Source organism: Ostrea edulis, chromosome 4 (assembly GCF_947568905.1).
Source record: "Ostrea edulis chromosome 4, xbOstEdul1.1, whole genome shotgun sequence".
In the NCBI taxonomy this organism is placed as follows: Eukaryota; Metazoa; Mollusca; class Bivalvia; order Ostreida; family Ostreidae; genus Ostrea; species Ostrea edulis.
Window position 1 is genome coordinate 47,840,448 of NC_079167.1, and position 13,794 is coordinate 47,854,241.

At 38.2% G+C, this 13,794-nt stretch overlaps 2 protein-coding genes across 2 annotated transcripts; both read right to left on the minus strand.

Moving 5' to 3' along the window:
- Positions 1-376: 376 nt before the first annotated feature.
- LOC125669029 (uncharacterized) lies at positions 377-958 on the minus strand. The gene has a single exon (XM_048903473.2). It carries the CDS (start codon positions 956-958, stop codon positions 377-379), a length of 582 nt encoding a protein of 193 aa, XP_048759430.2.
- Positions 959-2,557: 1,599 nt separating this feature from the next.
- LOC125669030 (uncharacterized protein K02A2.6-like) lies at positions 2,558-3,499 on the minus strand. Its single transcript, XM_048903474.2, has one exon. It carries the CDS (start codon positions 3,497-3,499, stop codon positions 2,558-2,560), a length of 942 nt encoding a protein of 313 aa, XP_048759431.2.
- Positions 3,500-13,794: the final 10,295 nt, after the last annotated feature.

The window sequence follows — 13,794 nt, forward strand, 5'->3', positions numbered from 1 at the left end:
TACTAATATAAGAACCAACGCATTATTCCGGAATTACATATTCAAATTATAGTTCATAACATTCTTCCCCACCAAATATGATAGCCCATGGGGGGAAAGTCCATATGCTAAAAGTTCATTTTAAGGATTGAATTGTTCTAATCATAATTCACTGTTCATCGCTAGAATGACAAAATTATATTTTCTTCTTTCAGTAATAATAACAAGCTTTCAATCAATTAACTTGAACACATAATCTGAACAAAATACACTTAGTCACGGTGCAACATAATTGCTAACATGAATACTAAAAAAACAAAGAAAAGAGACCTTTCTGGCCCCAAATAGATTGCAAGGGGATTATTATGCCCCTGAAACACTGCAACCATAAACGGAATCACTTGCACGATACAAAGTCTTTGTAACGACTTGGCGGATCAGCTGTGCGTCTTGGATTTCTTCTCGGTTCCGAACGCTGATCAGTTTGCTGAATCTGAGGTGGAGTACTGACCTCTAGACTAGGCGGTTGACTATCCTGACTAGACAGACGGATATCTTGACTTCGTGAATCAAGCTGTGAGTCCTGCCTGGGAATAGCACCGGGTTGCTGATTGACAGAGATATCATTTGTAATAGGTGTATCTGATGCACTGACGTTGGCCGCGAACTCCTGAATCTGATCAATGTGTCGTCTCCACGTTTGACCTGGTGCCACTTCTACACGATACGAGACTGGGCCCGTTTGTTCACTGATAGTTCCGGATACCCAGTCTGATTTAGTGTTTCTACGGTAGTCTCTTACTATCACCTCCCTTCCTGGTTCGAACGCACGTAGTGGACTTCCTCTTTTGCTAGCCATGTCAAATTGCTTACTTTTGACATCTCGCTCAGTGTTCGGTTTCACCAAATCCAGTCTAGATGATAAAGTACGTCCAAGAAATAGTTTTGCAGGAGACTCCCGTGGTTGCACGTGAAGCATTTCTTTATGCTATAAGAAATTTTGCCAATTTGGTTTGTAAAGATCCGCTGTCCTTTTTACTTGCTTTCATGGCTGACTTAAAAGATTGGACAAACCGCTCAGCTAGTCCATTGGAACTTGGGTGGTAAGGAGCGGAAGTCACATGTTTTATGCCATTGGCTTTGGTAAATTTCTGAAAGTCAGCAGATGTAAATTGTGGCCCATTGTCACTCACTAAGACTTTCGGCACTCAATTTCTAGAGAATATGCATCGCAACACATCAATAGTAAGATCTGATGTCGTTTCGCGCCTTTGGATCACTTCCGGCCACTTTGAATGGGCGTCAACTGCTATAAAAAACATCGAGTTCAAAAATGGCCCGGCAAAGTCAATATGAACACGCTCCCATGGGCTAGTGGGCCACTCCCATGGGTGAACTGGGGCGGATGTGGTGAACGTTTAAATTCGCTACATCCTGCACATGACTTTGAAATATTTTCAATGTCCTGGTCGATGCCTGGCCACCACACCAAACTCTTGGCCAAGGCCTTCATTTTTGCTATCCCAATATGCCCTACATGCAGATCGTTCAGAACATGGCTTCTCAATTTCGGTGGAATTATCACACGCATACCCCATACAAGACATCCGTTGTGCGCAGTTAATTCATCTCTGCGGCTGAAGTACGGATACAGGTCCTTGTCCTCTGATTTAATGTATGTGATCCACCCATTCATGACAGACTCGTAGACATGCGATAAAACTGTGTCGCGTCCAGTTTCCTGTTTTATTTTGGCGCTCGAAATTGGCAACTGTTCAATTTGCGACATGTACATTATGTCAACACTAGTGTCTTCGGAAGTTTCACATTCGGATAATGGCAGTCGCGATAAACTGTCTGCATTTCCATGAGTTTTAGTATTTTTGTACATGATTTCATAATCATATCCTGATAGAAATAAAGCATATATTTGCATGCGTGCAGCTGAAGTTGTCAAAATTCCCTTTTCTGGATGAAAAATAGACACTAACGGCTTGTGATCTGTGAGTAACGTAAAATGTCTCCCGTATAAATAGGTATTGAAACGCTTTACACCCCACACTATACCCAAGGCTTCGCGGTCAATCTGTGAATAGTTTTTCTCTGCAGCCGATAGTGATCGTGAGGCATACGCAATAGGCCTTTCTGACCCATCATCCATCACATGCGATAAGACGCATCCTATGCCGTATGGCGAAGCATCGCAAGCTAATCGTACTGGCTGATCGGGATTGTAGTGTGTCAGAACTCCTTCGGATGTTATCATTCGTTTAATATCCAAGAAGGCTCTATCACATTTAGGGGTCCACTCCCATTTCTTCTCCTTCGACAACAGCTGATGTAACGGATATAATGTGCTAGACAGATTTGGCAGAAATCTGGCATAATAGTTCACAATTCCTAGGAATGAACGCAACTCCGATACATTTGTCGGCATTGGAGCATTGATAACTGCATTGATTTTTGCCTGTGTTTTGTGTAATCCTTCACTGTCGATTACATGTCCACAATATGAAACACGCTCCCTGAAAAACTCACACTTTTCTAAGTTTACTCGCAAATTGTAGTCATCCAGTCTCTACAGTACTGCTTCCAAATTTTGTAAGTGTTCTTCACTCGCCCCTGTGATGATCATGTCGTCCATTATACATTTTACCCCGGCCAGCCCTTGTAACACAGTATCGATTGTGCGCTGCCAAATGGCTCGCGCTGAGGCCACACCAAATACTAATCTGTTGTATCTGTACAGTCCCTTTTCGGTATTGATAGTCAATAATTTTCTGGATTCGTCATCTACAGTCATTTGTAAGTACACATGGCGTAAATCCAACTTGGTAAATCGTTGACCTCTGGACAATGCCGCAAAAATGTCCTCAATCCTTGGGAGCGGATATTGGTCAATTTCAAGGACAGGGTTCACAGTCACTTTAAAGTCACCACAAATCCGAACACTACCGTCCGATTTTATGACTGGTACGATAGGTGTAGCCCATTCACTGTAATCTATCTTTGTAATGACGCCACTGTCGACTAACTTGTTCAGTTCCTTTTCAACTTTTTGTTTCAACGAATACGCCACGGGACGTGCTTTGCAAAACTTGGATTGTGCACTTTCCTTCAGTTTCAATGACGCTTTGATTCCTTTAACGGTTCCCATGTCATCCTTGAAAATCTGTCCATGTTTTCCCAAGATCTCAGATAACTTTTGTTTTGTCCCTTTTGAACATGTGCCTGAAACTTTACTTGTTGCAACTGACAAAGATTTGATAGAAGGCCAATCCAAGGTAATGTGAGCTAACCATTCTCGGCCAAATAGCGATGGCCCATCTTTTTGAACAACATATAGGTTAAGTTCCTTCCTTTGATTTCCGTACGTAACTGGTACACATGCTACACCTTTGGGTTTTAACACCTCCTCTGTGTATGTACGTAAACGCAAACTGTCAACTTTGTCAGGAAAATGTTCACGAAATTTCCTTTCTGACATAACGGATACTGCGGCTCCAGTGTCCAACTCCATACGGATTTTCCTGTTATGAATGATAGGTTCCAAAATAATGGCATTCAGGTGTGTATTGTCCAAGGAATTCACAATACAACAGCAATACAATACGGTCAACAACAGCAGAAATTAAACAACGTGGTATCTGCCATTTTAGGAACTACTTTATTATTGTGTATTCATGCGCATGTCAATACTAATATAAGAACCAACGCATTATTCCGGAATTACATATTCAAATTATAGTTCATAACAAGAAACGTGCAGATCGTTCAAACCACGCCCTTAGAATCGTACAGACCGTGCAAGTCATTTCGACATGGGGTTGGGAATTTGAGCAATTATTTCAAAATGTCTCTAATACGGGCTTTCAACAGTAAAAATGCAAACAATCGAAAGAAAACAGTTTATCATAAAACCACCAGGCAGAGCAAATTTCAATACCATATTATCACCCTTGGTAGTTTCTAGCAAGTGCAGAGACATGTATATCTCTGCCCTCGGTAGGTTTTTTTTTTTTTTTTTTTTTTTTGGTATATAGGAATAATTTATTTGTCTTGTTACATTTGTATGTTCAAGTTTCTCCTTTTCAACCAAAAATATTTTCATCAAAATTGTTTATCGGAACTGTCTGCATAATGCAAAGACCGACCTGTGTTTAACTTGTATATTCTACGCAAATTCCGAACAAACCGTTCACCGTTCCGTGCAAGAATCGTTTCGTACCATTCCGTGCAAGTAGTGTAGTAGTACGCTTCAGGGTCTGTAAAACTTCAAGAAGGAGCTAATTTCTCCCAAATATGCTCAACAATTTAGCATTCATACGAATAATGTTTTATGTCTTCATCCACATTACAAGCTTCACATGATGGAGACACATCTTTGTTCGATTTACTTACATATACATTATTGTTTAAAGTAGTTAAATCCTGATATTCAATATTGGCAAGAATAAAAGCGACTTTTATAAAAATGTAAGAATGCCACTTTTAACAGCAAAAACAATTTTCAAAATTACAATCATATTGCTTTATTAACTATTATTATTTTCATGGAAAAATATAAGTGCATAACCGTTTCATCCATAAATTATCAAATGAAAAACCTATTTATGATTTCGAGTATGACGTTTTAATTATTGCGATGTGGTGCATATTTCTTATCTATATCATGTCGTTATTTTTAAAATTCCTTGTGAAAAATTGTATATATCACTATGTGCAATGGTATTAGAATACATATTCACTTTCCCTGGGTTGGGGGTTTCCATCTTGATGCAGAGGATGTACAACCAGAGATAAGATCATCGTAGTAAAGTAGCAGAAGATGGTTTAGTATCGGGTATCTTGTGATTTGTACAACCAAAGACAGGCCACTTTACATGAATGCAGTTTATATGTTAGTACCAGGCTTCATGTCATAGTTGTGTATTATATTTTCTTATCTATATCATGTCGTGTACCTTGGAAAGGCGTAATTGCATAAGGTCCCATGTTATTCAGCTTTATGGCGTACATCCTTATAAGTATCACTAATAATCGGGATCGGTGTGCCATAAATCTTCAATAAATTTAATGTTTTCTGGTCAAAATGTCACTAAAAAGCAAATACTTTGGACAGATATTGCAATATCATTTCATGTTTATTTAAACACGTGCACATTTGTTTAGACAGTTTTAATGTACATGTTTTAGTTTAGTATATGTAGAGTGTGTTTGCATGTATATGATGTATTGTTCATTCTTTTAAAGCTTTTTATATTACACATATACAACGCCATTGAATACTTTGTGTAAAATTAGGCGTTAAATCAAATAAAAACAGTTTCAGTTTCAATCCATGTACTTTATTTTGATAAAGCAATTTCATTTATCATTAATTTTTTAATCTACACGATGTTAGGAAGTGGGAGCACGGCATTTATATAACTTAAATACGTACTGCACGTATTGTTGTTACACGTTCATTAAAAAAATTAAAGCATTATAATTAAATTCAAAGTTAGGAAATAAAATATTTCATTATTTATAATTGAAAGTTATTTTTTATCTTTAACAATTTTTGTAAATCTACCAATTGAAACTGGGGGTATAAGTTATGCCTATGTTATTACAAAGTCAAGGTCAGTTGGTGCGAGTGTGTATTGAATTTGAAGACCAGAACGGAATGCATATGCTGTAGACCTACATGTAACAGTGCTTAGCTTCGATAGAACCATTTCCTCGCAGTTTATCTACGTCTCTGTCCAAATGCTGTTTTGAAAAAGTACAAGGACAAATGCTACTGGGTTTTTTATGGCAAAGTCCTTGTGCCACATCTATTCCCTCATACTTTTCTTCGAAAATTGAAAAAAAACCTCATCCTTTCTAGTACACTCTTAAACGGCACAAAACACCTTAATGCAGTGTTATTTAATTACGAGTCATGAATATGGTAAGTGGCTTTTTTGTCCATTAAATTTAATTTGTTTATGAAATGGCTAACAACTGTTTTCAAACCTTCTCGCATATGACGTCACAGATGATAGCGCGTAAAATATCGAAGAAAATATGCATATCGCAAGATTTGAATTTCATCGCTTTCAAACTCGAAAACTACACAAACTGTTTTATTTAAAATACATGTAAAGTAGTTTTAGGCATGAAATGAATTAATTTTGCTGAAAAAATTAAAAAGTTTAGAAACATGCGATGTGTCCTTTAAGAGTGGATAACATCCTTTTAAGTGTCTTATTGAATACCTCAGCTGATCCATTACCCATCGGGTGATAGGGTGTTCTTCTGGTCTTTTGAATCCCTAACACCTTACACAATATTCTAATGACCTTTGACTCAAAGTTCCTCCCTTGATCGCTGTGAAGCTGTAATGTAAAAAGTTCTCGTATAGGACTTTTGCAGTTGTTTGAGCTGTTTGATTCGTACATGGTATAGTATGCGCAAAACGGGTAAAGTGTGTTAGCGCTATGCAATGGCAGCTCCACCTCTGATTATTTAACCCATTTTCTCTTTAACTACGAAAGCTCCAGTTTTAATTTTTGTTGAGATCGTAGATAGCAACGTATGGAACATAATTACGAAAGTTTTTCTTTTAAAAACTTGTGTTTTAAGCGAAATTTTAGTTTATTTTATTCATTGTGTTTACTGATGTGTGACTTTTCATGAGACTTTTAGTTGTTCGAATTATCTTCTTCTGTGTTGACTTTTATTGAAGAGTCGTTCCATGACTTTTCGTCTACGTGGTTTTTCCGTGTACAAATTGTTTTTTTTTTGGTGGTGGGATATTTAGTTAGGAGTTGCTCTATGAAATGTCGTATTTTATATTTTAGTTGTACGAGGTGTTTTGTAAGGGTGTGTTGAGCGTAGTTAGCGCCGTGTGGATTTTATTGCAATTTAAGTTTTTTAGATTACGGCATATATTTCAACTGGTGATCAGACAATGAACCCCTTCAATGTTTCACGTCGTTACGCACCCAGATGGGTTTTGAACTTGGGCTCACTGGTCAGCAGTCAGCCTATACGCCGATTCAGGCGTGGTACAAAGGCAGGTCACAGTGTTAAACAGAAAATCAAGATAGTCACTGGATTTTCCAACACCTTTTATCACAGTCCACAAAATGGAGTGCATACTCGTAATTTAGTTTCACTACAAATCGATGATCAAACTCAAAGCAGTGCAATACCAGTGAGAATAACGCAATGTCCTGTTATACATCGTTACCGTTTCTTGACATCTGAACATTTAACACATTCGAAAGTTGTGTCCATTATACGAGAGACTCGGATAATCCATCCTTTAAAGCTATATACTTTGAATTGTAGATCAGTCAAGAACAAGGCTCTTTCAGTTTCTGATCTTATAATTTCGAACAATATAGATCTTACTGCATTAACTGAAACATGATTGGAAACCGACATAGATAGCATTGTGCTAGGTGATCTGGTACCAGAGGGTTATGACATATTTAACATTCCTAGGAAGATACGAGGTGGAGGTGTCGCCCTGATATACAATAAGACTATTAGTGTGAGATTATTATACCCCCGCAACAAGTTGTGGGGGGGGGGGGTAATACTGGAATCGGGTTGTCCGTCTGTCTGTCCGTCCGTCTGTAGACGCAATGGTTTCCGGGCTCTAAAGCATTATTCTTTCCACCTACCGTCACCATATCATATATATGGACTACCCATGGGATGAAGATGTTCCCTATCGATTTTGGGGTCAAAAGGTCAAAGGTCAACCACACTGGACATCGAAGTAGCAATATGGTTTCCGGGCTCTAAAGCATTATCCTTTCCACCTACCGTCACCATATCGTATTATGGACTACCCATGGGATGAAGATGTTCCCTATCGGTTTTGGGGTCAAAAGGTCAAAGGTCACACGCACTGGACATCGAAGTAGCAATATGGTTTCCGGACTCTAAAGCGTTATTCTTTCCACCTACAGTCACCATATCATACATATGGACTACCCGTGGGACGAAGATGTTCCCTATTGATTTTGGGGTCAAAAGGTCAAAGGTCACACGCACTGGACATCGAAGTAGCAATATGGTTCGGTTTGTCATGCCATTTGTTTTTTACACTCAGAAAAGAGGTAGTTTATACCTATTACCAACACCCTTTGGGAGATTGGGGTAAGCGGGGGGTATTCTTAGTGATCATTGCTCACAGTACCTCTTGTTAACATCTGACTTGACTTTTACACAATTCGAACACCTAGAATGTGTTATAATGTCTCAAAACACGAAACTGCGCCTCTGTATCATCTATCGTCCACCCCCGTCGAAATCCAACAAGTTGTGTGTGTCCACTTTCTTTGAGGAATGGTCGCAGTACTTGTCTCTTCATGCTTTGTCATCTGAAGAGATTATCACAGGTGATCTCAATTTTCATCTGGATGTACAACAAGATACAAACCCACAAAGGTTTATACAGTCATTACATGAACATGGCTTGAAACAACTGGTTGATCAACCAACCCATGTCCGAGGGCATATTCTTGATGTAGTTGTCACTCGCGAAAACAGTCGTCTTCTACAGGCAAACCCAATCGTTGATGATCAGTATATCTGTGATTCTAAAGGTATTGCGTCCTGTGATCATAGAGGTATAACATCGCTGATTAACTCAACTAAACCACTGAAACAACAGAAAACCGTATCGATCAGAAAATACCGGAATATTGATGTTGGTGATTTTGAGAAAGACATAGCGTCCGCACTAAAGGTGACAAGCGAACTTGGTTTATATGGTATTGTTGACTTGTATCACGAGGGTGTAAAAGCGATCATCGAAAAACATGCACCGATTCAAACCAAAACAATAACAATTCGACCAAACACAAAGTGGTATTTTGAAGAGTTACATACGTCTAAAAGGGAGTAATAAAAGGCGGAACGAGTTTGGAGGCGTACCAACTTAGAAATCAATCGCCAAATATACCGTGAAAAGTGTCTCCTAAATAGTAAGTTACTTTTCCGTAGCAAACAAGACTACTATTCAACCAGCATATTGGAATGTGGTAATGATACCAAAAGACTTTTCAAACTCACAGGCAAGCTGATGTTATTTTACCGACATCTGATAATGATTGGGATCTAGCTAATAGATTTGGGAACTATTTTCTCGGAAAAATCCAGACTATCAGAGAAACTTTACAAGTCCAAAATAGTGAAACAGAAACAAGCTCAAATACTCTATGGGCTGATGTAAAGTACTCAGGCGTTCCGTTAACTCAGTTTTATCCAGCATCTTGTGACGAAATTCGGAAGTCGAAAATGAAATCTCCGTCAAAGTCCTACGATATCGATCCTCTGCCAACTCACATGTTAAAACAAAGTATCGACGAGTTTGTACCAATTATAACAGCTATGGTCAACAAATCTCTCAGTGAGGTGTTCGTTCCAGGAAGTTTTAAGCAGGCAACAGTAAGACCACTACTTTAAAAGAAACCCGGACTAGATAAGGAAAATTTAAAGAACTATCGCCCGGTATCGAATCTCTCATTCGTATCTAAGATTACGGAGAAAGTAGTGTCATCAAGAATTGAACACCATTTGAATACGAACAATCTAATGGACAGAAAACAATCTGCTTATCGTTCTTGTCATTTAACGGAAACGGCTATGTTGAAAGTCCATCATGACGTGGTGAAGGCACTTGACAATAACTGTTGTTGCATTCTTGTTATGTTAGATCTATCAGCCGCCTTCGATGTGATCGATCATCAGATACTTTTTAACGTCTCGAATTTAGTTATGGAATAACTAGCTCTGCTTTATCTTGGATACAATCATATCTGAGTGACAGTTGTCAGCGTGTAGCCGTTGGTTCCGAACTGTCTGAATCCCAGGAAATTACGATTGGAGTTCCGCAAGGTTCTGTGTTAGGGCCTCGGCTCTATTGTTTGTTCAGCAAACCGATAGGACAAATATGTGATCTTCATGACATGGACTATCACTGCTATGCTGATGACAGCCAGATCTCTATTGTAGTCGAACCGCGTCAAAACTGGGATGATGTTTCGAATAGGTTAACAGTGTCTCTCAGATATCCGTAAATGGATGTGTACTAACCTGCTAAAACTAACTCAAGACAAAACAGAATTAATGGTGTTTGTCCCAAAACGAAGCAAATACGATAACAATAATTTCAACATAACTTTCGATGGAAACATCATTTGTGATACTGAGAGTGTGAAAAATCTCGGAATGTATCTCGACAAATCCCTTACAATGGAAAAACAATGCAGTTCCGTTGCAAGATCATGTTACATGCATCTACGTCGGATAGGCAGCATTCGACCGTTTATAACTGATGATGCTTGTAAAATTCTAGTGAATTCTCTCGTTACATCGAGGCTGGGCTATGGTAACGCTTTATTGTATGGAATCAACAAACAATTCACAAATAAACTCCAACGAATTCAAAACACCGCTGCAAGGATAATTACACGGACTAGAAAACACGATCATATCACACTTGTTCTGATCAATCTCCATTGGCTTCCCGTTGATCATCGTATCCAGTACAAAATTCTCCTTTATGTGTTTAAAAGTCTCCGCAACCTGGCTCCAGGATATTTAACGGAACTCATTATTCCATACAACCCATGAAATTTGGGCACATTTGTGTTTTAGATTCCTTTGAGTAGTTTTACTTGTTTGTTTTTCATATATTTAGGACGTTGCATGCTTGCATCATATTTTATACTTTAAATTGTCTTGATTTGTACTTTTTATCCATTATGACATAATGTTGCATTCATGCTTATATGTGTAAGGATTATTCGTTGTGTATTCTATGGTTTTTCTTTTAATTATCAATTGTAAATTTTAGTATGTTGTACAGCGCTTTAGAGTATTTTTAGATAAGGCGCTATATAAGTGTATTTTTATTATTATTATTATTATTATAAAGTGGTCGGTAATAACCAAGATATTTTCATATGTGCCTTTTGACTGCTCCAGACTTAAAAAGTCTATACATACCAATTCCACAGGTCTGGTTGTTGTAATTGGCAAAAGTTCAGCTGCTGGACTAATAGAAAGGTGAAGATAACGAACAAGCGATCAATCTCATAACTCCTATAAGCAATACAAAATAGATAGTTGGGCAAACACGGACCCCTGAACACACCAGAGGTGGGATCTAATAGGTGATTTGCTGAGAATGCATCTGTTGCAACTATTTACATGTATCTTATTCTGTACATCCTTTTCCAATCCAGGCCAATAGTAGTTTTGTAGTGCCAGGCTTATCCTTACCTGGATGTCCTGTTTCATCATGAATACCCTGAATTGTCACTTCTCTCAATTGTGTTCTTTGACCTTCCTCCCCTTGTTGGGAAGCTACCTTTCGTGATCTCGAACACTGTTGATGGTTCTATCTTTAGCTTGTTCCTGTATGTTTCCGTTAGTGAATCTGTCGATTTCTCCATCTCCTCAGGGCTATTAGGGGATGCCAAATCAACAGAGATACTAAGGCAGTAGGGGCGGTGCTGCTACAACACACAGCCTTTACGAGAATAGCATCAAATACCCAAAGACTTAGAAACCGATGATAAAGAATAAATATTTTCATGAACATAGCCATCTTTGGCATTATCTGACCTCCAACTGCCGTGTTTCTTAAACAGTCTGTCGTTTACACCAGCATTGGCAGCTGCGGTAGCACCCCAGATCGGAGACTGTGAAGGCCAAAATTAGATTTATCTATACCCACATTTTCGAATGCATCAAGTAATATCTCTCTAGCCCTAGAATATGACAGTGGTCCAGGGTTTCTTAATTTATAGCTACCCGATTTCTTACAAAAAGTAACTGCCCTAAAAATGAAACAGTCAGAATCTGATGAAATAACAGCAACCTGCAAATACAACTTTAACATATTTTAAGGACAGGTGACATTGTTTGTTTTAGAAACAATAACATTGCTACCTTGTTTGTATTTGTCTGTTTTACTTTTGGATATAAACAAAGAAAAATGATCATCATAAAATACTATGTCAGAACGCTTAATATTCACAAGTTCTGAAAAACGCAAAAAGGCTGCATAACTTAATAAGCACATACATGATATTCTTATACCAGTTAAGCTGTTTCTTGAAGATCCGTAACGTTCCACTATCCGTTGTAGAATTTTTGGAGTTATGGGTTTTTTCTTAGTGACGGGTTTTGAAGTAATTCTACGCGCTCCCTCCAAAACCGAAATTACTACAGATGAATGACAAAGATTATCCGTGCCTGAAATATCATGGGCCCACGAAATTGCGTAAAAAGCTTCATTCACTTTAGACACTGAATTGAATTGTTTGGATAAGTGAATCAAATATAATGAAACATGATAGTCTGTAGCAGGAATGTGTTGAATCTTTGGATTTTGAGAGCGGCACCAATTGATTCATGATTTGAAAGCATATCGATATTTACGGAAGGTATTATCAGATTTTGACTTTTCACAATAAAACCTTAAGTCGGCTAAATTTTCCTCCAATGTCTGAAATGAACACCATCTTCCAATGTGGAACATATCTGAAAAATGTAAGCATAAACAATCTGATTACGATCTAGTTAAGATAATTTGAATCATGACTTGTCACTCTGTCTAATAACAGGGACCGTGTCAAAGAATCCATAGACCATGTGACTTGCATGTAGTACCCACATGAGTACTGAGGATCGTGTCTTATTACCACAATTCCTGTACCATGACCGTGTCATTCTGATGGTCAATAAATCTATAAACACAATAAGAACTCTATCTATTCATACTCATGACCTTGGCACACAGTACCACTGTACTAGGACCTTGCCATATACACGTACCTGATTCAGACAGTACATACCGGTACCATAATCAGAAACCAAGTTTGACGGCTAATAATGAACCTGTGAATTTCTTTGTGCCGAATATGCAACTGTTACTGTTAGAAGTACCTCTACGCAAAATCTCAGTAGTGTCTTTAAACTCAATAACATAAATTACATTTACAAAAAGGAAACATATGGTGGCTGATTTGTGCCACTTTACAATTTGTCGTCTTGTCGTTATTACTAACACAACACCCCCTCTACGATGTATAGGATATCGAGATTTGGGTACCTAAATCCATTTTTTCTTGTCAAGAATTTCATTGCAAGTGTAAAGTGAACTCGATCTGGCTTCCCCCTCCCCTACTTCGTAGGAGGGGGGGATTAGTTCATTGCACGTATTATTCAATTCAGCACTTCAAACATCAACTACCTTTCACTACTACTTTAAAAAGGAAAAAAAGGGGGGGGGGGATCAATCGAACTTTGCGTGTAGAAAATATGACATTTGTATGACTTTGCATAGACAGGATTAATGATGTTATTTTCTACATTGTTTGGTACATTTGATATAATTATGTACATGACTTTGCATAGACAGGATTAATGATGTTGACATGCCTGGTATGTGGGGAAATACGTGCGAAGTGTTGAAAAATGTGTGGCAAGCAAACTCCAACACAAACCTGTCAACCGCACTGCACCTAGGGAAAGGGGGTCAGCTGTGTTTCACTCCCTTTTAAGATTGTAATTTACGATCTCTTCCTGATGAACAGTCACCTCGATTAACGATTTGTTTACATGATTCACTGGCATGATTTGATAATAACATAATCATCTTGCAGCGTTGATTATTTGTTAAAGAAGAGCATGTTTTGGTGGTTCTGGTAGTGTTGGTTTACATAAAATCAGTGCTGGACTTTACAACGGGGATGGATAATTGGTACTTGGTACATGAAAGCTGGATAAATCCTTTTCTAAATACTCGCTGTGAGTAAC